General features: G+C 44.1%; 1 protein-coding gene across 1 annotated transcript in view; it reads left to right on the top strand.

Annotated features, from left to right (window-relative positions):
• Positions 1-2,446: 2,446 nt before the first annotated feature.
• The window catches only part of LOC309653887 (dihydropyrimidinase-like), a 78,277-nt gene continuing 54,314 nt past the window's right edge, over positions 2,447-26,409 (top strand). The window contains 5 exon segments of the mRNA XM_082478650.1: positions 2,447-2,724; positions 17,076-17,138; positions 17,140-17,238; positions 22,558-22,737; positions 23,994-24,216. Coding sequence (XP_082334776.1) covers positions 2,467-2,724; positions 17,076-17,138; positions 17,140-17,238; positions 22,558-22,737; positions 23,994-24,216 — 823 coding nt within the window. The 5' untranslated portion in view covers positions 2,447-2,466.

The raw sequence follows: 26,409 nt of genomic DNA, 5'->3' as shown, positions 1-26,409 counted from the left end.
GACACACTTTGGTGTGTTAGTTAATCAAACTGATTCTTTCTCCAGCAAGAAGAAGGCAAAACAGCAGGAGGCTTGCTTCCCGCCTTCCTCCAGTGCCAAGATCATCGTGCCTGGGATTACTTGTTTCATGCCCACTGAGGGCCCGTGTGTCTGGGTGCAGAGGTGGCTGAGTAGGGCAGAGAAAAGGGAGGTGAGGGGTTTCTGAGGACAAGCTTCCCCTCTGAGCACGTTTGCTCGCCTCCCACCCGGCAAGCTGGTGGACGACATCCGGCATCTAGACATGCCCAGCGTCTGGACAGTGGTGGCCAGAAAGGGGGAAGACACCTTCTTTCTGCGAGCTGGCTTTTCTCCTTAAACTTACCCAACACTCTCTTCTGTGCGGTCAGTGAATCTCAATGAGCTATTTCCTCCTGCCTCAGTGACATTCTACAAATCCCCTCTTCTGATCAAGTTTGAGTTAATTAAATGTGGAGAGTTTATGCTGCATTGTGTTACAGGGCATTTTGTGATATAAAGTGTCTGAGATAAAGAAACCTTTGAAATCATCATCTGAGCTTCAGAAAGGATGTCACAACCACCCTGACACCCAATCTTACTTTCCTAGAGTGCTGTTATGTGTGTAGCTTGGCAGAGTTGCATATTTATTATTATTCTTTTCATCTTTACACAATGGTCTTTGGACAATAATTGCATAACCTTCTTGGGCTTCTTATTCCTGGCTTGACAGCCAAATCTATGGCACTTTATTGATGTTTCCTAATTTTTAATCATTTTGCGGTTTGTGTGATCTGAGACTTGAGGAAATTTGATAATAATAACACCTTGCATTCCACTATTAAAAATGCCATCTCCGAGGTCACATGTGACCGACCACCTACTCCCCAAACTCAAAGTACCTTCCCATCCTCTGTCAGTTGATGGTTGAAAAGGACAAAAGAACCAAAGTAAACCAGCTGAAGCAAACACTGGAGAGTCTGAAAGAGGGGACATCAGGCATGGCTGGTTCCAGGAGCACCAACGGTGTCATGAGAACCCAGTTCCTCTCCATCTCTCCTTCCTGTTCTCTGTGTTGGCTCTGTTCACAGGACTAGTCCCTTGTTGTCTTTTACTCCCTCCAGGATTCAAGTCCAGCAGGAAAGAGAAAGCCCCTCATCTGCTCAACCTAACACAAGTTAGGATCAGCTCTCACTGAGCACAGGTAGTCTTCTTGGGACCCGTGTCATCCCCGAACACATCACCGTGGCCGTGAGGACTTCCTGCTGTGATTGGAAGTGCTTAGATAAGCAGATCAGTCCCAGAGCCGGAGGTCCCATCAGTTCCACCCAGGCGAGTGTTCTGAGAATGCACGGGGAGGATTTCCTGCTAAAGAAACTCCAGTGACTGTTGGCAGAACGAGGAAGAGAATAGACGATGCAGCAGCATGCGTCCACCACGCTCCCCACGCTTCCTGCGGCATTCGATCTCGGTGCTCTTGAAATCCCGCATTGCCGTCTTCCCCCACGCAGGGCTCCCCGAGCTCCCTTCTCTCTCACGGCTCCTCCTCTGTCTTCTCTTCATCCTTCTCACCTGGGAGGAAGGGGGTGGTCCACAGCTGTCCAACCCTATCCCCTCAGCTTGACCACGTGGAGGTCACACTCAACTTGCCATCACCTTCTTGGTGCCTTTATCCAGCTGTTCCCTCACCCAGAGCATCGTCCCTCTTCTCACCCCTCCTCTCTCCATGTCCACGTCCTCTGCGTCCTGCTTCAGATACCTCTTTGTGAATCTTCCATATCTAATTTCCTTCAAGGCAGAAATAAACTCCCCCTTTCCTCTAAACTCGTATCTTTAGCCTCTCTCGAAGGTAGAATTTTCTGGTTTCTTTATTGTTATCCATTGAAATATGTATGTGTGTCACTGTTGGCTCTTAGATCCTTGACGACGAGAATGTCATTTATCTTTGTTCCTCACATAGTTAAGAATATTTAAAAGGAAATCCAGATCAAGTGGTTCTTCGGGGCGTGGGTATTTTCATTGCTGCTGGTGGTGTCTGTCTGTCTCCCTCCCTTCCTCTCTCTCTCTGCCTGTCTCTCTGCATTTTGGTACAGACACACTCTTCATAAACGGAAGAAATGAGGTGGATTTCTTTCCCCAAAGTGCCTTTTCTTAGAAAGGAAAACAAACGTCCCTCGTCTTTAAAAGTGCCTCCAAGATTTTTCCCTTCCAATGACTGGAAGGGAAAAAATCTCGGTGTACATCCAGGGTCTGGACGTACACCTGGATTCAGGTCGGCGGAACTTTCAGGTCAGACCCCCCGCTGACCTCTGCGCCCGCCCCAGCCTTTCGCGCAGGCCCAGCCCCCCGGGGGTGGAGCCGCTCCTCCCCCACCCCCTCGCAGCGGGTCCTTGATAAACCCGGAGCCCCGCCAGAGCGCCCGCCCCGTGCCGCCGGAAGGAGGGCGGCTCCGCAGCGTGTGCGCCCCTCGCCATGGCGGCGCCGTCGCGGCTCCTGATACGCGGTAGGCGCGTGGTCAACGACGACTCCTCGCAGGTGGCCGACGTGCTGGTGGAGGACGGTGTGGTGCGGGCGCTGGGGCGCGACCTGCTGCCGCCCGGGGACACGCCGGCCGGGCTGCGGGTCCTAGACGCCGCCGGAAAGCTGGTCTTGCCCGGCGGCATCGACACGCACATGGAGTTCCCCTTCATGGGCTCGCGGTCCGTGGACGACTTCTACCAGGGCACCAAGGTACCCGCCTCGCCGCGCCCTGCACCCCGGGATGCCCGCCGAGTCCTCAGCCGCCTCTGGGGCTGCCCCCCGGGGTCAGGCCGGGCCGGCTCGCGACGGCGTCGCGCGGGGGCCTGAGGGGGCGGGAGCGAGGCGCGGCGGCCTGAGGGGGCGGGAGCGAGGCGCGGGGGCCTGAGGGGGCGGGAGCGAGCCGCGGCGGCCTGAGGCGGCGGGAGCGAGGCGCGGCGGCCTGAGGCGGCGGGAGCGAGGCGCGGGGGCCTGAGGGGGCGGGAGCGAGGCGCGGCGGCCTGAGGGGGCGGGAGCGAGGCGCGGGGGCCTGAGGGGGCGGGAGCGAGCCGCGGCGGCCTGAGGCGGCGGGAGCGAGGCGCGGCGGCCTGAGGCGGCGGGAGCGAGGCGCGGCGGCCTGAGGGGGCGGGAGCGAGGCGCGGCGGCCTGAGGCGGCGGGAGCGAGGCGCGGCGGCCTGAGGCGGCGGGAGCGGGCCGCGGCGGCCTGAGGGGGCGGGAGCGGGGCGCGGGGGCCTGAGGGGGCGGGAGCGGGGCGCGGCGGCCTGAGGGGGCGGGAGCGGGGCGCGGGGGCCTGAGGGGGCGGGAGCGGGGCGCGGGGGCCTGAGGGGGCGGGAGCGGGGCGCGGCGGCCTGAGGGGGCGGGAGCGGGGCGCGGCGGCCTGAGGGGGCGGGAGCGAGGCGCCGGGGCCTGAGGGGGCGGGAGCGAGCCGCGGCGGCCTGAGGGGGCGGGAGCGAGGCGCGGCCGCCTGAGGGGGCGGGAGCGAGGCGCGGGGGCCTGAGAAGGCGGGAGCGAGCCGCGGCGGCCTGAGGCGGCGGGAGCGAGGCGCGGCGGCCTGAGGCGGCGGGAGCGAGGCGCGGGGGCCTGAGGCGGCGGGAGCGAGCCGCGGCGGCCTGAGGGGGCGGGAGCGAGGCGCGGGGGCCTGAGGGGGCGGGAGCGAGGCGCGGCGGCCTGAGGGGGCGGGAGCGAGGCGCGGGGGCCTGAGGGGGCGGGAGCGAGCCGCGGCGGCCTGAGGCGGCGGGAGCGAGGCGCGGCGGCCTGAGGGGGCGGGAGCGAGGCGCGGGGGCCTGAGGGGGCGGGAGCGAGCCGCGGGGGCCTGAGGGGGCGGGAGCGAGCCGCGGAGACCCGAGCGGGGTCAAGGCGCTCACGCTGAGCTTCCTTCTTCTAGGTGGCCCTCCTCGGTGGCATCAGCCCGGCTTTGGCCAAGCCAAAGGAGCAACGGTTCCTTGCAAAGTGGAAGTATCGATACCCTTAAGGTCTAAAATGTCACTCACGGATGCGCGGGTTTTTCCTCGTGGGCCACGCCCTGGTGTGTGTGAAACAGATCGGGCTGTTTAGTGCAGGTACAGGCTGCAAACACTTTCAGAGCAGTTTTGAGGATATATCCGTTACCCAACCGATTTCTAACCGTTTTACTCTCCTTACACCTCTCTCCCTCCACGTTCCCCAGCCCTCTAGGATAGACCAGAATGTTTCACAGAAAAAAGAACCCTCTGACCCAGAGAGAGGGGTCTGGGGCAGGCTGCTGACGCCAACATTTGCAAAGCGTCCTCCTATTTACTAATTATCAACCTTTATCATTAGGCCAATGGTCAAAGTCGTTTGTAGGAAGGATCGTTATCTGTTTTGAAGAGTATTTATTTTTCTCTCTTGCTAAAACGTGAAATTTGCTAAATTTCATTGAATTTATGTTGACATTTAAAATACGTTTTTTTAGATATCCAAGCAATACACGATTATAGACAATTGGAAAAAAATAATAGGAAAGTAGAAAGAGGAAAAGTATTACCCATAATCTCCCAGTCAGTGACAACCCATGTTTTGGTGTATTGTCTTTATGGTTTTCATATGCTTTATTTTACATAATTGAGGTTGTATTGTGCATGTGTGTATGAATGTGTGTACTTGTATTACAAAAGTTTTGTAACCTGTTGTATTCAATTATAGTACAGGCACTTTCTGTTATCACAGACTCGTCATTCACTAAGTGCATTGCTGATGGCAGGGCATTCCATTGACACCCCCGTTTGCCAAGTGGGGACCTGCTGCTATGGCTGACCATCAGTCACCAGACCCACTAGCGTTATTCCCCCTCATTATTTCCCTTTCTCTGATCAGGGTTCCAGATGAAGCAGCCAGGAAGAGGGGTTAGAATGTTGCCAGGGCAGGACATTCCTTCTCATTCTCAAGTTTATCTGTGCATGCCCCAAGACCCTGGGAGGTGGTTCTTAGTTTTCTATCTGTTCTTGGCCATTCTGGGATTCCAGTGTGGAGAGATTTACGGTTCCATACTTAGAAGGCAGGTTTTTGTAGCATATATATATATATATATAGTCTGTTCTCACCATTTGAAAGAACTTACTCACCAGTTGATTCTGTAGGCGTTTCTGTACTTAAAAGGTTGTCAAAACATTAAAGGAAAACATGATTTTCATGAGCTTAGGATCACAAGCGGAAAATGATATGGTCCGAGATAAGGTCAAAGATTTAGCAAAGACTAAATTCACGTGGAACATTAAACAGTACTCACAAAAGGGCCAAGTTGCAAAAGTCTACTGCAAAATTGGTTGGTTGAATCCCAGGACATCCCCATCCCCCAAACAGATGAGGCTCCGTAAAATGGAACCAGCCAGGTAAATACAGATAAACATGAGCATTAAAGTACTGGCCTGAGTTCTGAAAGAAGGGCATTGTGGAGTTATTTTGTCCTCTTTTCTAGAGTCTTCACGATAATTCCCAAGGCAATGTTGATGGAGTTTCTGGTTTGGGGAAACAGGGACAAAGAAGTCTTTTGTAAATGCTCATCATACTATATACCAAACTTGAAAAACATCTTATGAATACTGTTAAGTAACATTTACTTTATCAAGTCCGTGCTATGTACTAGACACTGTGCTAAACTGTGCATTGTCTTCCAACAATCCCAGGTGCCATTGTCTACTCTTCGCAATTGAAGAAACTGAAACTTAAGTCACTTGCCCAAGGTCGCACACCTGGTAAGTGGTAGAGTGGCTCTTCAAATTCAGGACTGCCTGCCATCCCTAGAGCTCTTACCTACTAGGTTCTCTTCCTTTCTGAAATGATGATTGAAAAAAAGTCTAATGTTTAGATTCGTCAGAATGGCAGTAGGTAGATGAAAAAGCTGTAAATGTAAGGTGTGTGTTACTGTGAGAAGTCTTTTGTCAAAGACAGAGCAAAGTCATCTTTCAGAAATACACTAGCCCTTCTTTACCTTCCCGACACTGGAGGCAGTTAAGGTTGTCAAAATAAATACACATGTCATGGTGTGGGTTTGTGAGACATTTATACGTGCATTTATAGCCACATCATCCCTAAGGCTACAGAAATGGGTACCTTAAGTACAGAAAGCCATAAAGTAAGAACGATATATCATGCTTTCAGGAGATGGGCCCCCAAAGGTTAGACCAATAGCTGTGTGCTTCCTGCAAGCATAATGCTAATCATTTATAATATCTGACAAACAGAAGGGATACTATTTGTGGTGGTCTATGTATTGATCACTAGATTGTGATGGACCCCAGTTTTAAAAATGAAATATAGGTCAACCAAAGGTTACATATTTTGGAAATCTAATTCGTGTCAGAGGTAGGTTTAAAGCTTATAATTGATTTAGTTAATTACAGGTAAAAGCTTTCCATCTGATGTAAGTAATGGAAATAGCGTTCTGCTTTAAAGAAATCATATTTCATTTTGTTGGTCTAGACTGGCTGTACAGTGGTCTTCCAGTAATTCAGTATCCATCGTGAAAGACAGTGGGACTTTTTTATTCAAATGGGTATTGAAAATTAGATAAACTTGAAGGAAATACGACTTTGCTTTTACTACATCCTGTGATAAGAGAATGAATTAAAAGGACTTGGCCAGTCTTCAAATATACGTATTTGTATTCAGACATAGATACAGCTTGGCGTGGGTGGACTCACATTGAAAACCTGGCAGCATCAGTAGCTGGCAAAAGGATCTTTTTTTTTTTTTTTTTTTTTTTTAATTGAGAAAATGCAGAACACTTTTTTTTGTAAAGGACAAAAAGTCCTCAAAATTATCAAGAGAGAAAATTATACTTTGCTCTGGAACATTTTGGTAAAATGCCATGGAGGTGATTACTTATCATAAGGCAGTGGAAGGTACATGATTAAGCACATATTTATGGTTGTATTTATAGAGCTTCCTCACCTGGTAGAAGAGCTGTGATTCAGAGAGCTTGGTTACAAACCAAATCCCTTATTTTGTTTCTTGCTGGCGCTCCAGGATGGTTTTCAGAAGCTGTGCATGCTGACTGCATGACCTTGGGCAAGTCACTTCCTCTACTGGTGTTGTCAGCATTTCCGTATCTGTAAAACAAGGCAATAGTTAGAACATCTCGGATTAAATTTTTTTTCTAAGTAATGAAAAATACATATATTTATCATTCAGGAAAATGCTGGAGCATTATATTCGCTGATCATACATAGTTGAATGAAGACACTGCTTTTTTTTTTTTTAAAAAAGGAAAATACAGAAGAGTATAAAGAAAAATAATATATAAATCATCTATAATTTCAGCATTTTGCTTTTAACATTTTCCTTTCAGATTTTTCTTTTTGGGGGCACATATAAACATTTTTCCTTCTACTAAATGGTGCGTACACTTTGGAATCAGCCTTGTTCGTTAAACCTTTCCCCCACGGCCTTCACTGTTGTCAGAGAACGTGATTTCTGTGGCCTGTTGACATCTCCGAGGCTAAGTCCCAGATCTTTCTCTCTGGTCTTGTATCTCTTCCGCATCAGGCTTCCATTTCTGCCCATCGACAATGAATGTCCCACAGGCGCCTCAAACTTCAAGTGCTCGACCCATTTTTCATCCTCTGTTTCCCCAACTGTTAACAGCTCCACTCTCATCTTGTTCGTGTTGGACATTTTGGTGGTTTCCAGCTTTTTTTGGCTTGTGCATAACAATGTTGTGACGTAATTCATCACTCAGATTCCTGATGATTGACGGAGAAATCACCCCTCAGGGTGAAATGCCTGGGCCAGTGAGTGTTAGATCCATCCTAAAGGAGTCTAACATACATCCAAATTGCCTTTCAATTTATGCCCTCCTCACAGCAGTACATCCTAATTCCCATCTCACTGCATCCTAGCTAATTGTGGATATTGACTTTTTAAAAATCTATGCTAATTTAATAGGAAAAACATAGAATTTCGTAATGTTTTTAAACAAGCATTTCTTTAATTGCTTGTAAGGCTGAGCTTTGAACATTCTTGTGTTAATAACTTCCATGTTCCAGCTGTAAGAGTGTATAATTCTGTCATTTCCTTCAGTGGCTATTTACTGATTACAAAGTTAATCTTTGCACTAATCAGAGGAAGAAAATAAAACCACCTCAAAGATTAATTTGAAACCACTTGACATTAAATAGGGCTTTGGGCCTATTGAAGGTATTGTGTGTTAGGAATCCTTTCACTGAATTTTACAGAATCTGGGACTTGCCTTCTTTCAGTTTTCATACTTGAGTTTTGCAGGCTTTTCACTTCCACTGCTTGTTTTCTCCCTCATTTATCTGGACTGCATGCCTTCAGTGTCTGACAGGGGTAGTCAGGATTCAAGGTTTCCTTGACGTTGCTGTCGGGAAAGAAACATTTTTCCTCTAACCTCTTATGTTTAGTTTTTGGGGGCCCACAAATTAAACTGACAAAAGACAGATTCACAAGAGAAAAGACAGATTTTTAAAATTCATGTACATGCAGTGCAAGTTCACAGAAAAATGTGCTTCAAGGAGGCAGTTAGAATTTGGGGCTTCTATATCACCTTAACAAGGGAAGGGGAGGGGAAGAAGGGCACTTACGGAAAAGCAAATGACTTTTAGGAAAGACCAGTGGGTTCTTAGGGGAATAGATGGAGATACGATAGTTCATGACGAGGTCTATTTAGGTGCAGTGCAGGCTTCTAGTCTCAGGTGGTAAGAGTCATCTTCCTGGAAAGGCATTTATGACAATTCAGTTCTTTTGAAAAGCTCTGCTTTTAGGCAGCTAAGGGAGTTCAGGAAAAAAAGCCTATTCTCAAATGCCTTCAGCTCAAAATGATTTTTATGCCGCGGTGGCACATTCTGGACCTTGTCACTGCCGTCTAATATGGAATAACCTTAAGCTAAGGAATTTTCAAGTTGATAGTTATGTTCCGTGAATTCAGTCAACAAATAGTTCTTGGGAACCCACTACGAGCCAGGCATTATGGTTGGGGTTATAGAGATGAAAACTGTGGTCTTTGCTCGCAATGGCAGACAGACTGGAGGTATATGGGGTTCTAATTTATCTTGGCTTTAATAATAAATTATATACAGTGGACTTTTGGACTTGTAGACTTAACTTGGACAATTTGTGACTATTTTTGAGTGAACAATTTTTGATCTGGCATTTCCCCTTGTGCTTAGTAACCATTTATAATTGCTGGCATCGCTGGGCTGCATTTCCAATAGGTGAGCCTCAGCAACTCCCCAGAGCCTTCTCCTCAACACCGTTCTGTGCTTTTTCTCAGATGTCAAGTGACAGTTGAGGGAGGACACTGCAATTTTTCTGTTATGCTTCATTGCATCTAATAGAGGAATTTCATGTTATAGTGAGAGTCATGCGTTCCTGAGCCCTGAGGATCTGTTCACACGTAAAAGCTTAAAATAAAACAAACCATAATCTTTTTTTAAAAACAGGAAATTATTGGAGGCATAGTTATAGAAATAGGCTATAATTCTGTTTTGTTAAAAGTCCTCGTTAACGCTGATGAGGTAATGGGCTTGGGACAAAACTGAGCATTCAGCTTTCAAGTGTGCTCAGAGTCTACATTCTACAATAACATTTTCATAGAAGGATTTCAGAAACCGCACAGCCAGGGCTAGCAATATTTTTGAGAAACAAAATCTCACATGAATATGCAACTTGCGCAGCTTTCCCACTTTGCTGTTGGAAAAGTGAACCATCTTAATTCTTCCATCTCATAATTTCTGGGAGACATTCATTGGCCTCTCTTCCTTTCTTCCTTAAACATTTAAAGAGTATTTATGTACTAGGCACTGTAACAGGCACAGGGCCTAAGGAGATGAAACTACATCAGCTAAATCAGAATCTCTGGGGGGCAGGATAAAAGTTCCCTAGACCATGCCAGTGTGCAGCCAGGGTTAAGAGTCGCTGGACTAGGTAGAGAGGGGACAGGGAGAGAAGAGTATGGGTGACTTGTCTCTCCGAGGTGGAAAGGAACTCAGATCATGCAGGGCTTTATGGGCTGTGTAATAATTGTTTTCTTCATCGTGAGAGCAGAGGGAAGTCAATAACAGATTGGAAGTGGCCCAGACTAACTGGTCTAGTCTAGTCAGAAGATGAGGGTGGCACAGGGCAACGGAGGTGCAGACGCAGGAAGTATGGAGACTCATGGAGTATGTAGGGGAAGGGATAGGTTGCTGATGGATTGGATTTGGGGATGTAAGGAAGGGAACAGGTAGACGTCAAGGGTGCCTCTTGAGTCTGTGGTTTGCACAGTGGGATGGGTGATGGTGTGATGAATATTTCACATTTGGGGAGGCAAGGAGTGTGGAGAGGCACTGTGGAGGACATCTTTACAAAGCTGGATATGCTTCTAGAGTTGGAACGTAAACTGGGATCATGAAGTTTGTTCTCATAAGTCTTAGTGACTATGAGAAGTCTGAAAATTCAGCCACATGTTTTTCTCCCTAAGGCTCAAATGTACTGTTGGATTTCTTTTTGTTTTATTTGGGTCGAGCAGGTCCTCTGATAAATTTTAGGGAAACAAAGTCACTTGTTCTAGGATGAGCTTAGAAATGAAAATTCAGTGACCCCATAAAAGGAAAGAAAATCCTTGGGATGCTTTCAATAATGATTTACAACCTAATACAGTCTTAAATAAAGTCTTGTGTTCTGTCATATTATGACCCCACTGTTGGTTAAGAGTTTATCCCAATTTATGTTCTATCACGTTTTCACGTAAGACAGCACATGCTCTTTTCCCCTCAAGACAAGGTTTTAGACAAATTGGAAGGTTTTCAAGGGAGAACAGCCAAAGTAATTAGGAGCTGAAAGAACTGATTTATGAGCCAAGATTAGAAAAGGCAAAGGCATTTTGTTTGGCTACGTGACAAAGGAGAAGTCAATCAGCAATAAATACAAAGGAAACAATTAGGTTTTATATAAAAATATGAAAGAAATTTTCACCCTTTACTGGTTCTCCCTCCCCTAAACTCTCTTCATTCTTCAAATGTTGATCCTGGTGAACATTTTGTGAAGTGAATCTAGAAGCATCTGATGTTAAAAGCAATTCAATGAATACTGAAAATATCCAAGGTGAGCTAGGAATGAGATGTTCTGCTGAGTTGGTTTGCTGGATAAAGTTAATTATCCCATGGCTAACAAGTGTGTGGAGGCCAAGAAGCACTGATATGGGCCTTTCCTTGTAACTCTTCTAGGGGCGCATTATTTCAATGGCAGGTGTCGCAGTGATGAACATCACATGAGCTTAATGAAGTTGCGTCTCATTTGTGAATTTACAATTTATAATTTGATGGGACTTGTTTTGTTTTGGTATGGCTTTGGGTTTCCTAAATGCTTGATTCATTTTACCAACCTATGCCTTTCTCCAAGTAATGATTCACTGATGACCTGGGGCAACAGGCTGGAAGTCAGATCACACTAAATGGAAGATGGGATAAGGGGGAATGGCCTGCATAGGGTTGAGGCCCAGAGTAGGCTGAATGTAAGACCTCCTGCTCAAAGCTGTATCCTCCTCCATGTTCCCAATGAGGATTTACCAGCTGTGAGACCCTGGAGAGTCATTTGACCTCTCTGAGCCTCATTATCGTCAACTGTAGAATAAGAAAAGCAATTTCTACCTCTCAGGACTGTAGCAAGGCTTCGTTCAATGAGCTAACGTGTGTAAGATGCTTAACCCAGGACTGGGCATTTGAACAAGCTCTTCTTTCAAGAGGCAGATACTTCCCGGGAGGGGCAGGTCTCCTTCACAGCTCCTGGTGTCCCCTCTAATTGGGATTATAGAACTGCAGCTCTGGCACGTGGCTCCCTGGATCCAGTGGAAAGAAGGCAACGTTTCAGATCTTGAAATAATAGGGATTTGAGATAACTTTGGGCAGCCAAGGGACCCTGGATAACCAGAGAGAACGGAAGAGGCAGGAGGAAGAAAGAGGTTCCAAGGAGGCTGGGGCGCTGACTGTCCGGCCACTGTTTGCCAGGTCCCAGGGTAGCAGCCAGGATCCCTGCGGCAGGTGGATGGATAAAGCCCCAGGGGTTTGGAAAAAGACAGGTTCCGTTTTCAATCCATTGCCTAGGATTGGCCCAGGCTGTCCTGTCCCAGGCACTATAGTTTTTCTAGATCTGTTCCCATTTTGAGGGTGAGGAGAAGGAGGAAATTAGGGAGGAGAAACAGAACAAGAAGAAACCAAAGAAGACAAGTGGTTGCTCCTTTACTGTTCATTAGGGAGATAGAGCATTTGTGATAAATCCTTATTTATGGGCTTTTAAATGATAGCCCCAGGAATTTCAATTTGCTGTAGTTTAAAAAGAAAAAAAAAAAGTGGCCATTTGACCATCACATCTTCAGTCTCATAAGAGGCCCATCGAAGTTGAACTACTTAATTTATATGGCATATGCATGCATACCTGGATTTGTATCACATATATGTAAAATCTTTATTTTTTTCTTTTGAAAGTTAGGCTTTGTTATAGAAAATGTAGCAACTACTGAAAATAAAATTGAACTAGAGGAAAATTAAAAGGATCTGTAGTCACTCCACCCAGAAACAGCCACTGGCTCAGACCTGTTTTGTTTTCTTGCTAAGGGTTGGTATGTTCTGGAGCATGTTGCCATGGCGTCTCTGTCTCTCTGGTTATTTCCCCTGACCTTGGGACCCCTCTGGCCTCCTCTGCAAGGTGACTGCCACATCTTTCTCCTGCGTTTGAGTGCTCTTGTGCTCGGGGCTGCGTTTCTCTGTCTGCAAACACACAGAGTGGACATGTGCCTGAGCACCTCATGCTCAGGGTGCTCTCCGCAGAATTCATGCTCCCTCCAAAGACCAGATCGGCTGCCCTCCTCTGTCCCCTCATCTGCCACCTCTCAGTCACTCCAGCCAAAATCAGCTCCTGGACTCCCGTCACCCCCGCAGCCAGCCAGCCACTGCCTTGCCCTCTGGGAACCATTGCGTCACACATCCCAGTCATCTTTTTTTAAAGTACAGTTGGTTTAGAGTAGTATGTTGGTTTCAGGTGTACAGCATAGTGAGTCAGTGTTTTTGCAGATTATACGCCATTATAGGCTATTACAAGATAATGGGTATAATTCCCTGTCCTGTACAGTATATCCTTGTTGCTTATCTGTTCTATACATAGTTGTTTGTATCTCTTAATCCCATACTTCTTATTTGTCCCTCCCCATCTTCCTTCTCTCCTTTGATAACCACAAGTTTGTGTTCTCTATCTGTGAGTCTGTTTCTCTTTTGCATGTACATTCTGCCCTTTACTACTTTTCTGCTGATGCTTCCTCACGGACCCTTTTCTCAGAGTTTCTCCCCTGCTGTCAACTGTTACTGAAAGCACTGGCTCTGGAGCCCAATGACCTGCGTCCAATCTTGCCTTTGTTACTCTCTAGCTGTGAGATGTGGGGAGTTATTTCATGGTGCTGTTCTCAGTTTCCTCAACCCTGAAAAGGGGTTAACAATACGACCTGCTGCAGAGCTGATGAGATGGTTAAAACACTTAGGACATCAGAATAGTTCCTGGCACATAATAAGCACTCACTACAAGTTAGATACTATTATCCTTATCGTCAACTGCACATTTATGTCCTAATGCTAATTCAAATCCCAGCTTCCTCTGATCTGTTTCCTTCCTCTGAATTCCCAGGAGTCTTTTCCTCTTCTAGGGAGCTTAGCAATTTTAACTTCCCTTTAGCAATTCCTATACCACATTTACTATGGAAGTGTACTTGCTACCTATTATTACCATCTGATTATTTGATTATAATTGTTTGTGCATGTTTCTGTCTCCCCCTCTAGACGGTCTGATTATTTGTGTGTGTCTGATTATTAGTGTGTCACATGGTGCAGTGACCAGGTGAACCACTGGGGGGTCCAGTTTCTTCCATTTAGTCCCTTAGTCCTTGCTCTGTACAAGATCAAGAAATGGGCAGATCAAGAAATGGACAGTGTCAAAACACAAGAAACTGGTGATGTTGGTTGCTTCCTGGAAGTCAGAATTGGAGGGAAGACTTTTCATTGCATTGTGTGTAACAGCCCACTCACTCCCTGTAATGGCTTACTTGGGTAGACATTTTTTTGGTAATAACTTTATGAAGATGTAATTGATATACAATACCAGTTAGCCATTTAGAGTGTACAGTTTAATGTTCTTTAGTATATTCACAGAGCTGTGCAACCATCACCACAATCAATTTTAGAACATTTTTATCTCCCCAGAAAGAAGCCCATACCCTTTAGCTATCACCCCAACTTTCCCCAACCCCCCTGGCTCCAGGCAACCACTATTCTACTTACTGTCTATGGATTTATCTCTTCTGGACATTTCATATAAATGGAATCATATGATATGTGATCTTTTGTGACTGGATTCTTTCACTTAGCATCATATTTTCAAGGTTCATTCAAGTTGTAGCAAGTGAATCAGAACCTCATTCCTTTTTATGGCCAAATAATATTCCATTGTATGAATATACCACATTTTGTTTATCCATTCATCAGTAGATGGGCATTTGGGTTGTTTCCACTTTTTGATTATTATGGATAATGCTGCTCTGAATATTTGTGTACAAGTTTTTGTGTGGACGTGTTTTCATTTCTTTTGGGTATATACTTAGGAGTGGAATTGATGGGTCATATGGTAACTCTCTGAGGAACTGCCAAACTCTTTTCCAAAGTGGCTGCATCATTTTATTTATATTTCTACCAGCACTGTATCTAGTTTCCCCACATCCTGCATGTGATAGACATTTAATATGGAAAGAATTGCTCTTTAAGCTTGATTTTCTAGTTCAGTAGACACTAAAAAAGTACTTTCTTCCAACACTTTAATTAACAGCACTTTCTATTAGAAAAATGCCCTTCAGCCTCAAGGGATATCTGTCAGAAGACATTTTAGAAGGAAGAAGGTGAGAAGGTTAATCTGCATTCGAATAAAAATATAGAGCCTAAGGGATTTTTTCTGGTATTGTCATTATACCAATAGGGATTTCTTAAGAAATGCAAATATGCATTGTTTTGCCATGCATAAGGCAATTGTTATCGAAAGATAAAGTACAGGATCCTGTATAAATAGTGAGATTTCTGAGAGCAAAAAGAGTTGGAGTGGGACCAAGTGACTTAAGGACAAATAAAAATCCATTGAAGTAAGCAAGAACAAGGAGCTAGAATAGAGCTCATGTAGCAGCTGGGACCTTGGGAGCACTCGGCATGTCTGGGGGCCTGTGAGTGGGGGGGAAGGTGACAGGGGTGCAGACCTGGGAGGGAAGCTGGTGGCACTCCCTTCTTTGTTGTAACATGACCATGTTTCTGGTGGTGAGATGAGTCAATGTATGAAAAGTGGGGAAATGCCTGATTCTAAAGCAGTGGTGCAAAGGCTCATCACTCATTGTGGGCTGAAGCTTATGAAGCACTTACCGTGAGTCAAACACGGTATTAAGCACTTTATATACGTCACCCCAGTTTAATCCTCCCAACAACCCTATGGTTCAGGTACAATTATTGTCCTCACTTTACAGGTTAGGAATCAAAGGCACACAGAGGTTAAGAAATTGCTGTCTACACTCCCACGTTCATTGCAGGATTATTCACAATAGTCAAGATATAAATAAATTAACGTGTCCATCTGTGAATGAGTGGATAAAGGAAATATGGTGTATGTGTACAATGGAATATTATCCAGAAAGAGGGAAATCCTGCCATTTGTGACAAAGTGGATGGACCTTGAGGACATTGTGCTAAGTGAAATAAGGCAGACAGAGAAACCCAAATATTACATGATCTCACTTATATGTGAAATCTAAAAAAACCAAACTCAGAGAAACCAAGAGTAGAATGGTGGTTGCCAGGGGCTGGGGACGGGGCGCATGGGGGGAATGGGGAGCTGTTGATCAAAGGACACAGACTTCCAGTTATAAGGTGAATAAGTTCTGGGGATCAAATGTGCAGAATGTACAGAACAATACTGTACAAGGAAAGAAGGAAGGAACGAATTAAGGAAGGAAGGGAAGGAGGAAGGACGGAAGGAAGGAAGGAAGGAAGGAGGGAAGGAAGTGGTTAAGGAATTGCTCAGAGTACCATAGCTGATAAGTGCTGAATCTGAGCTGTGCCCTGGAACCAATAAGCCTCTTTGGTCGGTGCCCTTAACCAGTGCACTAGTATATCCCTGCCTATGTTTTTTTTTTTTCACCTACATTGTCTGAACACAGCAGTTAAAACCACATTTAACCATCTTTTAATCTTAGTTTAAATAAAATCAAAGCCAGTAATTAGTCAAAGACGTGATTTAATAACTTAATAGTTTTTAATCCAGTTGTAATGTAACATAGTGTAACATGCCAGGGAAAATAGAAGCTTCGAGGCAGATCGCGCAGGGCCTTGTAGATCATGTTAAAAAGATTAAACGCTATTCCAGAGGCAGTGAGAAGCATTCAGTTTTAAGTCTTGGAGTCAAGGGGCCCCATCTGTGCTTTGGAATTTCCCCCTAATTGCAAAAAGGGGTTTGCATTGGAGGAAGTAAGAGCAAAATTGGGGACATAAAGATCAAGCTGAGGGGTGACACTAAGACCAGAGCATTGGAGATGGATTAGAGGGGACAGCTGAGAATTAAGGAGTCACCAGTTGGTTGTGGGGAATGAAGGCGAGGTGGGAATCACGTGAGTCTCCCAGGATTCTGTGTGGAACACAGTGTAGTTAGAGATACAGTTCACCAAGATTGATTCTAATGAAATGGATTGTACAATGATGTTTTCTTGAGAAGAAAAATGTTTGAATCGTCTCTGTTTTTCCATTTTGGTTTTTCTTTACAGCCTTCACTATTTTCTTTGGTCAAAGCCATTTTCATTTCATCAGACGTGTCATTCTTTTTGCAGAAGCAATTCCAGCTCTTTGAATACTTCAAACTTTAATTTATGGGACATCTATTCATGTCTCTCTAGATCTTTTAAACAGGCAGCATCTTTGTGCAATTTCCTGGACCCATCAAGTTTGCCCGAGTGCTTGCAAATGCATGTTGTTCAAGGAGATAAATGACTCAACTAGAAAACTGTTGGCTAACCTGTTGAAACTCTCTTGTGATTCCAGGCTGCCCTGGCAGGAGGCACCACCATGATCCTTGATTTCGCCATTCCTCACAAAGGCCACTCACTCCCTCATCGAGGCCTTCGAGACCTGGCGAAGCTGGGCTGATCCCAAAGTCTGCTGTGACTACAGCCTTCATGTGGCGGTGACATGGTGGAGTGAGCAGGTGAACCACTGGGGGGTCCAGTTTCTTCCATTTAGCCCTTTAGTCCTTGCTCTGTGCAAAGATCAAGGAACAGGCAATGTCAAAACATAAGAAGCTGGTGATGTTGGTTGCTTCCTGGAGGTCAGAATTGGAGGGAAGACTTTTCATTGCATACTCTTTTGTACTGTTTGAATTTTGAATCATGTGAGGTATTATCAATTTAGAAAACTAAAAAAAATTTTAAAGCATATGAAGGTGGTAGGATAAATCCCTTATACTCATTCACAAAAGACTTTCCTAATATTTAATTCATGAATTGTAAATACTTTAAATGTAATTTTTAAAAGTACTGGACTTCTCAACTTCAACAATACAGGACGCTTTTAAGCAGTCTTTTCCCACAGATAAGAACTTTAGTTAGAAATGTTTTTAATATCTGGGAAAAAACCAAGGAAGCGACAGACTGGGAATGTGTTCAAGGCCTTCTCCCAGCTGTGCACTAACCTGGTGCTCTGCGAACATCAACACCTGGTCAAAGCATTTCAAAACAGAGCTTACACAACCTTCCGTATCTGCTAATTATTTAGGTCATGGCAGAAATGATAACATGATTCAGACAGAAAAGACAGTTTTGAGAGATGTTAAAATATGTTTATTTTTTTTCCCGTGAAAACATGTATGTGTACTTTGGAAGAAACTTTTACTTGTGGTTTAAATCAATAACATGTTTTTCCACATTGAACTTAATTCAGAACTCGTTTTGCCAGAAAGGGCTCACGGGATGACTTTATTTGAAGTTACCATGTAACTTATGTCCCTCCTTCCTTCCCAAATTTGGACTGTAGACACCAAGTTAATATAAAACAAGTAATCAGTCTTTAACAGATAGTTCAGCAAACATACTAGCAAGGTTTATAGTCCAGAGAAAAAGTTAATTTTTCCCCAGAAACGCCATTCTAACTGAGGCATCTTATCTCTTTCGTGCTTTTAGGGTCTTCCTACCTTCCTACCTTCCTTCTTCCCTCCCTCCCTCCCATCCTTCCTCTCTATCTCCCTTCCTTCTTTCCCTTCTCGCTTCCTCCTTTCCTCCCTCTCTTGTTTTATAAGATAGAGCAAAGGTGAAGATGTTTGCCCTTACCAGCGTTTCTCACACTTTAATATGCAAATGATTACCTGGTGAATATTGTTAAAGCACAGATTATGTTCAGTAAGTGTATTAGTTTGCTAGGGCCGCTGTAACAAAGAACTACAAATTGGGTGGCTGAAACAACAGAAGTGTACTGTCTCACAGTTCCGGAGGCTAAAAGTCTGAGATCAAGGTGTTGGCCGTGTTGGTTCCTTCTGAGGGCTGTGAGGAAGAATCTCTTTCATGCCTCTCACCAGCTTCTGGTGGTTTCCTGACAATCTCTGGTATTGTTTGATTTGTAGGAGCATCACCTGAATTTCTGCCATCATCTTTACATGATGTTGTGTGTGTGTGTGTGTGTGTGTGTGTGTGTCTAAATTTCCCCTTTTACTAAAGACACCAATCTATTGGATTGTGGTCCACCCTGCTGACCTCATCTTTTTTTTTTTTTAAAGGTTTTTTTTTTTTAAAATTTATTTATTTTTATTTATTTTTGGGTGTGTTGGGTCTCCGTTTCTGTGCGAGGACTTTCTCTAGTTGCGGCGAGTGGGGGCCACTCTTCATCGCGGTGCGCGGGCCTCTCACTGTCGCGGCCTCTCTTGTTGCGGGGCACAGGCTCCAGACGCACAGGCTCAGTAATCGTGGCTCACGGGCCCAGTTGCTCCGTGGCATGTGGGATCTTCCCAGACCAGGGCACGAACCCGTGTCCCCTGCATTGGCAGGCAGATTCTCAACCACTGTGCCACCAGAGAAGCCCTGACCTCATCTTAATTAATTACATCTGCAATGCCCCTATTTCCAAATGTTGACCTGAAACAAATAGACTGCTGGGTATTTCTCCAGCAAAGATGGGTTTATTTGGGATCAGCAGAGAATTGCAGTTCAGGGTCTGCAAGCTTGGCCAGCCACGTGCAAGTCCCCGCAGGGCAAGGGAAGGAGCAGGCTTTCATAGAGGGGGAAAGGAAGCTGGGAGGGCTGTAGTAAACAAAGAGCCCGTGACTTTTCATTGGCTGAGCCCTTGCTAAGAAAGGAGTCTTTTTTTTTTTTTTCCCCCCCCTGTGTTGATATGCAGGTGTGAGAGCTCCCCCTTCTGGTCTCCCGACATCCGCTTAATTGAGGTTTCTATTTATTAATTTTTTACACAAGTGAGGTCACATTTGGTACTGGGGGTTAGGACTTCAACATATGAATCTGGGGGGACACAGTCAACCCATAGCAGTAGGTCTGGGGCAGGGCCTGAGATTCTGCATTTCTAACAAGCTCCCAGGTGGTGCTGATGGTGCGAGAGCAATACAGTATAGTGAGACTTACCCATGGGTATGGATGTGGATGACAGGGACGTTTAACGAGGTCACCTTCAGAAAGGCTCTTCTACTCAGGGAGTAATAGGTATTTCATCTGAGCAATGCAGATTATAATTCCCTTTGGGAACCCCATCGTGTGAATATTCCAACAATGTTTAAAGCATTTTTTTTCTGACTATAAAAAATAATAGACTCATGGTAGAAAATATGAACTTGAAGCTTAAAAAAATGAGGCACACTATCCCAAGTCCTACCTTTGCTGTTGTCACTTAATGTACCTTGGAACCCATTCCATCATTTCAGTGATGACCACTCTCAACATTTTGATGTTTGCCGTTCCTTTTCATGCATTTATTCGTCCAACAAAAAGCTATTGAGTGGCCACTATGGACCAGGCACTCTTCTAGGATATAGCAAGGGACAAACTGTACAAAGGCCCTGCTCTTATGGGGTGGAAATTGTAGAGGAGGAGGCAGGCCATCAACAAGTAACTATATTATATGCCAGGTGATAAAGCGCCATGGAGGAAAGTAAGGAAAATTAGTAAAGGAATAAATAGTGATGGAAGTGAGTAACTTAATATGTGATATTGTCATTTTTAAAACTTTACTGATTCAGTAGGGAAAAGTTGCGTTGTTTTAAAAAATAAATTAATTAATTTATTTATTTATGGCTGCGTCGGGTCTTCGTTGCTGCACGCGGGCTTTCTCTACTTCTGGCGAGCAGGGGCTACTCTTCATTGCTGTCTGTGGGCTTCTCATTGCAGTGGCTTCTCCTGTTGTGGAGCACGGACTCTAGGCACGCGGGCTTCGGTAGTTGTGGCACGCAGGCTCAGTAGTTGTGGCTCACGAGCTCTAGAGCACAGGCTCAGCAGTTGTGGTGCACCTGCTTAGTTGCTCCGCGGCACGTGGGATCTTCCCGGATCGAACCCATGTCCCCTGCATTGGCAGGCGGATTCCTAACCACTGTGCCACCAGGGAAGTCCCTATTTTGTACTTTTTAATCAGTAGGAAGGTTAACATTTTTTCCATGTTTATTAGTCATTTGTATATACTGTTTGAACTGTAACATTTTTTACCTAGAATGTTAGGGTTTTTCTTATCAAGTAGAAACAGCAATAACTCTTTTTAAATTTTTTATTAACTAAAAGCTATAATCCTATGTCTGTTATACATTTTTATGTTTTGTTGTATATTTTTGTTTTATATTTTATGTTATATATATATATTTATTTGTATGTGTGTGTGGGTTTTTGTTTTAACATGTAGAAATTCAAGCAATTTTATTTGATCAAGTCTTCTGACTTTTCCTTTGAAGTTTTTAGTCTTTGATGAGACTAGAATTGGACCTGCAAGGGCAATTACTAAGCTAGTTTTGATCTGAACTTGTCCCTTACCGTTGGTGTGATGTTACGATTTATAATAAGAAATGCATGTCTGGTCTTCGTTCCCATTTCCTGCACAGAGCTCCTAAAACCCCTGGAATTTCCTAAATGATGAGAACAACAAAAGTGTCTTTTATTATGTTAAAGAGGTGATTTTTAGACCGCATCTAAAGATGGGGGCTGATTGACCCAGGAGCCAACTGTATTATTAGAGGGTTGAAAATGTCAGTCCCAGCCAGCTGACCTCCGGGGAGGGCAGAGGGGCTGGAGTCTGGATCAGTTGCCAATGGCCAATGCTTTAATCAATCATGCCTGTGTAATTGAGCCTCCGCAACAACCTAAAAGGATAGGATTTGGAGAGCTTCCAGGATGGTGAGCAAATGGAGATTTGGGGAGAGTGGCGCTCTCAGAGAGGGCATTCAAGCCCCGTGCCCTTTCGCCATTCCTTGCCCTGTGACGTACCTCTTCCATCCAGATGTTCATCTATATCCTTTATCGTTTCCTTGTATCATAAACTGGTGATCCAGTAAGTAAAATGTTTCTCTGAGTTCTGTGAACCGCTTTAGCAAATTAATCGAACCCATGGAGGGGGTTGTGGGAAGCTCTGACTTATAGCCAGTTGGTCAGAAGTGCAGGTGACAACCTGGACACCCCATAGCACTGAACGCTTAACTTGTGGAATCCAGTGCAGTCTACCTGGTGCAGGTAGATAGTGTGAAAATTGAGTTTAATTGTAGGATACCCCCCTGCTGGTGTCTGGAGAGCTGCTTGGTGAGGGTGGGGAACCTCCCCACCTCCACACATTGGAATCGGTGATCAGAACCTTTTAGTTGGCAACCCAGAAGGCTCCTGAGGCTTCTGACAGGTCCAGAGTCGCTCAACTCCCAGGAGCTGCCAGTGGCTCAGTCTGCATCTTCCACTACCTTCATCTCTGAACTCATCCTGTAGGTTTCAGATTTGACCCCAAACCCTTACTTCGCATTAGCTCTGATTCCTTCTAGAGACACAATTGCTTCTGTTGCTGCCAGTGGCTTTGTTTTCATGTTCTAGAATAATTTCTTCTCATCAGGAGATAGATGCTGAGAATTTCATCAAGTATAACAATGAAGTATTTGGGGGAAATACTATTAACTCTTTCATGATTTAAAAGTATCGTAGGGACTTCCCTGGTGGTCCAGTGGCTAAGACTCTGCACTCCCAATGCAGGGGGCCTGGGTTCGATCCCTGGTCAGGGAACTAGATCCCACATGCCGCAACTAAAGATCCCGCCTGCTGCAACTAAGACCCAGCGCAGCCAAAATAAATAAATAATTTTAAAAAAATAAAAGTATCGTAGCAACAGCAATTCATCACATGAAATGAGGTCTAACCTAGGGGAAAGATCAAGACCTTAATTACATTTTTCTGGAGTTCAACTGATGTCCTTATTTTACTTCATTTTCTTCTGAATGCAAGATTTTGGAGAATGCTGATATTATCTTTAAATTAAAGAGTGACATTTTGTTGTGGTTTTTGTGCCCTTTTAGGTTAAAGAAGAAATGAAAATCCTTACCCAAGATAAAGGTGTGAACTCCTTCAAGATGTTCATGGCCTATAAAGATCTGTACATGCTGAGAGATGGGGAGCTGTACAAGGTCTTCTCTCGGTGCAAGGAAATTGGAGCAATTGCTCAAGTTCATGCAGAAAATGGAGACCTAATTGCAGAGGTAAGTAACTGCCTTCCAGAACTTCCACAGAAATGAAAATGGCCATAACTTAAGGTGAGGATGACTGGCCCCATGTAGGTAAATTCTTTTAATGGATTGGAAGAAAGGAAATTCAGAAACTAATTTTATGTGGCTTGGAAACACGTGACTTGAATTACTTGCTGCCTGGCTCTGAGTTTTTTGCAGGTGGTATATGTATTGGAATGAGGAGTTCCCTTTTTCAAATCAGTTATTAGATCTCAGACAAGGTTTATTCTAAAAACACAAATATTTTTCTTTGAGTCCCTAGCATTTTTTTTTTTTAGGTAGCTCAAGCTGCTGGTTCAGAATGCCAAAGTGTGGACATCGGTGAAATCTGATGACTAAAGCAGTGCATTAGGTAGCTGTTTAAAGCCCCATTCTTTTCAGAAACTGGGTATTAAAATGTGCTGTGGAGGAATCTAGATGATATTTCTCATGTTAGTTCCATTATTAATGCCCGAAGGGTACACCATCTGCAAGATTTAAAGAGCTGTCTCTTACCCTTTATGTTAGCTGATCTTTCTCTCTCCCTGGGCTCACTTCCCATTAAAGTCAGTGAGATGGAGGCCCCATGGCCAGGATGGGGGGGGTGTGGTGGGCAGGGGGGCTGATAAGAGGAAAGCATGAGCTGTAAGCTCAAACACACCAGGTTTAAACTGGACTCCTCCGCGTCCTAGCTGTGTGACACCAGGCGAGTGATGTTGACACTCTGAGTCTTGACTTCCTGCCTTTTTTGTAAGGAAGGAATAACACTTTTGGAGAGAGGAAATACTGGTCTAATATCACTCTGTGGATTGGGGGAGGAGGCAGTGAAGAGAATGAATCAGTAAAACGTAGAACTAATTACATAATAGCATGAGTCGCTTCATCAAGGATATAATATGGGGGACTAGAATACTTTGTTTTATTATATTTTGTTCTGAACCAATAAAAAGTCTTAAATATGGACACTACTTTTCAAAGACTGTAATTAGAACAGACCTCATTATCTTTGTCACCTTTTCAATCAAAATATTTTGATTGTGAAATATGTATATGAAAAATTAACACATGCTTTGAGAGTAGTAGATTATTTTTACCCAAAACACACACTGTCTATGCCACAGTCACACACACCTATACCTATTAGATCTAAAATAAAAGCCTGGCAGTGCATTCGTTTCACAACAAAATTATGGGAGTTGTCGTTAGTAAACCTTTCTCACCGGTGTGCATGTTCCTGCTGCCTTTTTTAGGGAGCGAAGAAGATGTTGGCTTTGGGGCTAACGGGTCCCGAGGGCCATGAGCTGAGCCGCCCAGAAGCGGTGGAGGCAGAGGCCACGCTGAGAGCCGTCACCATAGCTGGCGCCGTGAACTGCCCTCTGTGCGTCGTGCACGTGATGAGCAAGTCCGCAGCAAGGGTGATAGCAGATGCCAGGAGGGATGGTAATTCCCGAACTGTAGCCTCGCTTACAACTAGTACTGTTAGCTGAAGAGTAAGGTAAAATAACGCCAACCCCTGCTTTTGCTTATCAGAAAGTTGCCCATGAATTTCCACAACTTTTCTTTCTTTTTTATTTTGAATCTTTGAATTTTATTTTTTTATACAGCAGGTTCCTATTGGTTATCTATTTTATACATATTGGTGTATATATGTCAATCCCAATCCCAACGATTCTTCCTCCCTTTTTATTAGCATCCTTTCTGTGTTCTCGCAGTCTTACACGTCTGTCTGTTTCTGCCCTCTTCAGCCGCAAGCCCCGCCCTTCACACCACTAACTGCCAACTCTCCAGTGAACTTTACAGAAGCTTCCCTGGCTCTTAGGCACCTCCGCTAGCCCTTCCAGTACCTGAATCAGGGTCAGGCAGGGCACACAGTAGGTGCTCCACAAATTTCTTTTGAATCGAATTGATTCGTCTCACAGCAACTTGGTTGTTGGCGCGATTGAAGCAATTATCCAAATAGTGTTTTTATGACAATTATTTTAAGATTTTTAAAGCAAAGTTATGTTTACTCCAAATTGCTTAATTGCCTCACTTCTATAGTGTAATTTTATATGTAAACAGTCATCTTAAAAGAAAGAGAAAATCTCCTATTTTTGATAAGAATTGAACATGGAAATAATTTTATTCATTGGCCAGTACTGGGAAAGGAAGAATGAAAAACAAATGAGGTGTGTTTTATTCAGTACTTTAGACCCTTCTGGGATGTGGTACTGGTTTCTATCTCTCACTTTTAGGAACCTGGATAATCAGAAATCGTTGTGTAAATCATCCTGGCTATTTGTTTTTTAAACTGAAACTGGCTGCATTTTTATAACATGGATCTTAAAAACTATGAAAATAGATTTGGCATGTCTATAATTGACACTAAAATAATTTTTTTCAAAATTGCTTCTTGTTGCTTGAGTTTCAATAAGGATTTTGTGCAAGCTAAATGCATTTTTAAATGTAATATATCAGTATCGTGTACTAAGAGTCACCTCAGTTTCACACAGGAGTTAATAAGGTCTTACTACCAGCCATTTCTGGTTGCTTTTTTTCCCCACATATAGTATAATTTCAGTATAAAAGAGCATACCACTTCAAAAAGAATCTGCACTTCAATTTTAAGTTATAGCTTTAGGTTTTGCCACCAGATGGCGCCGTTGCTAGCTCTATGAAATTGGTTTTCTCTATTTGCTTTGCAAGTGGTGTACCGTGTGTCCCATAGCCTGTCAGTTAGGTCCGTAATGTCAGAATATGGTTTAACAAACAGCAAAATCAGCAGAAATGGTCAATCTTAACCCACCAGCAATCTGTGATTTTGCCAGTTGTGTCAGGAAACAGTTTCTCGATTAGAGTATTTATTTTGCATTGGGATAGAATTCCATTAGCAGCGGAGTAAGTCTAGGGAAGGTTTTAGAATGTAAATCGTAGGCAGAAAACTATTAAAATTAAATATGAATCTTTTAATTTTATTTTAAATTATTTTTAAATATAATTTTATATTTTGAATATGTAAAACGTGTACCTGGCCCAAAAGTCAAAGTGATATATTAAAAGATATATTCTCAGGGATATCTTGCTTCCTTCCCTAGCTTCTTCATCACATACCCCATAAGTAATTATTTTTATTAATTTATTTCTGGCCTACCCTGTAGTGTTTCTCTTTATGAAAAAGGAACATATCTATATTTTTATTTCTCTTTCTTTCCTACTTGAAAGGTAAAATCCATAGTGTTGTGTATCTTGTTTTTTCCTACTTGAAAATATGTCCTAAAGGTCAGCTCATATTAGGTATAGAGAGCTTCCTCATTCTTGTTTACAGGTGCAGAGCATGCCACTGTATTTGTTCAACTAGTCTCTAATTATGGATATTTGGGTCGTTTCCAATCTTTAGCTGTTACAAATAGAACCACAGTGATGTCCTATGCCTATGCTATTTCATATTTGTGGAAGGTGTATTAGTCTCCTATTACTGCTGTAACAAATTACAGCAAACCTAATGGCTTAAAACAACACACATTTATTATCTTATAGCTCTGGAGGTCGGAAGTCTGCAGTCGGTCACACTGGGCTGGAAGCAAGGTGTTAGCAGGGCTGTGTTCCTTCTGGAGGCTCTAGGGGGTATGCCCTTCCTTGGCTTCTCTAGCTTCTAGAGACCACCTACATTCCTTTGTTCCTGTCTCC

Source organism: Balaenoptera physalus (assembly GCF_965194825.1).
Source record: "Balaenoptera physalus genome assembly, contig: HAP1_SCAFFOLD_1385, whole genome shotgun sequence".
In the NCBI taxonomy this organism is placed as follows: Eukaryota; Metazoa; Chordata; class Mammalia; order Artiodactyla; family Balaenopteridae; genus Balaenoptera; species Balaenoptera physalus.
Note: the sequence above shows the minus strand (reverse complement) of the source record. Positions and strands in the feature narration are given on the sequence as shown.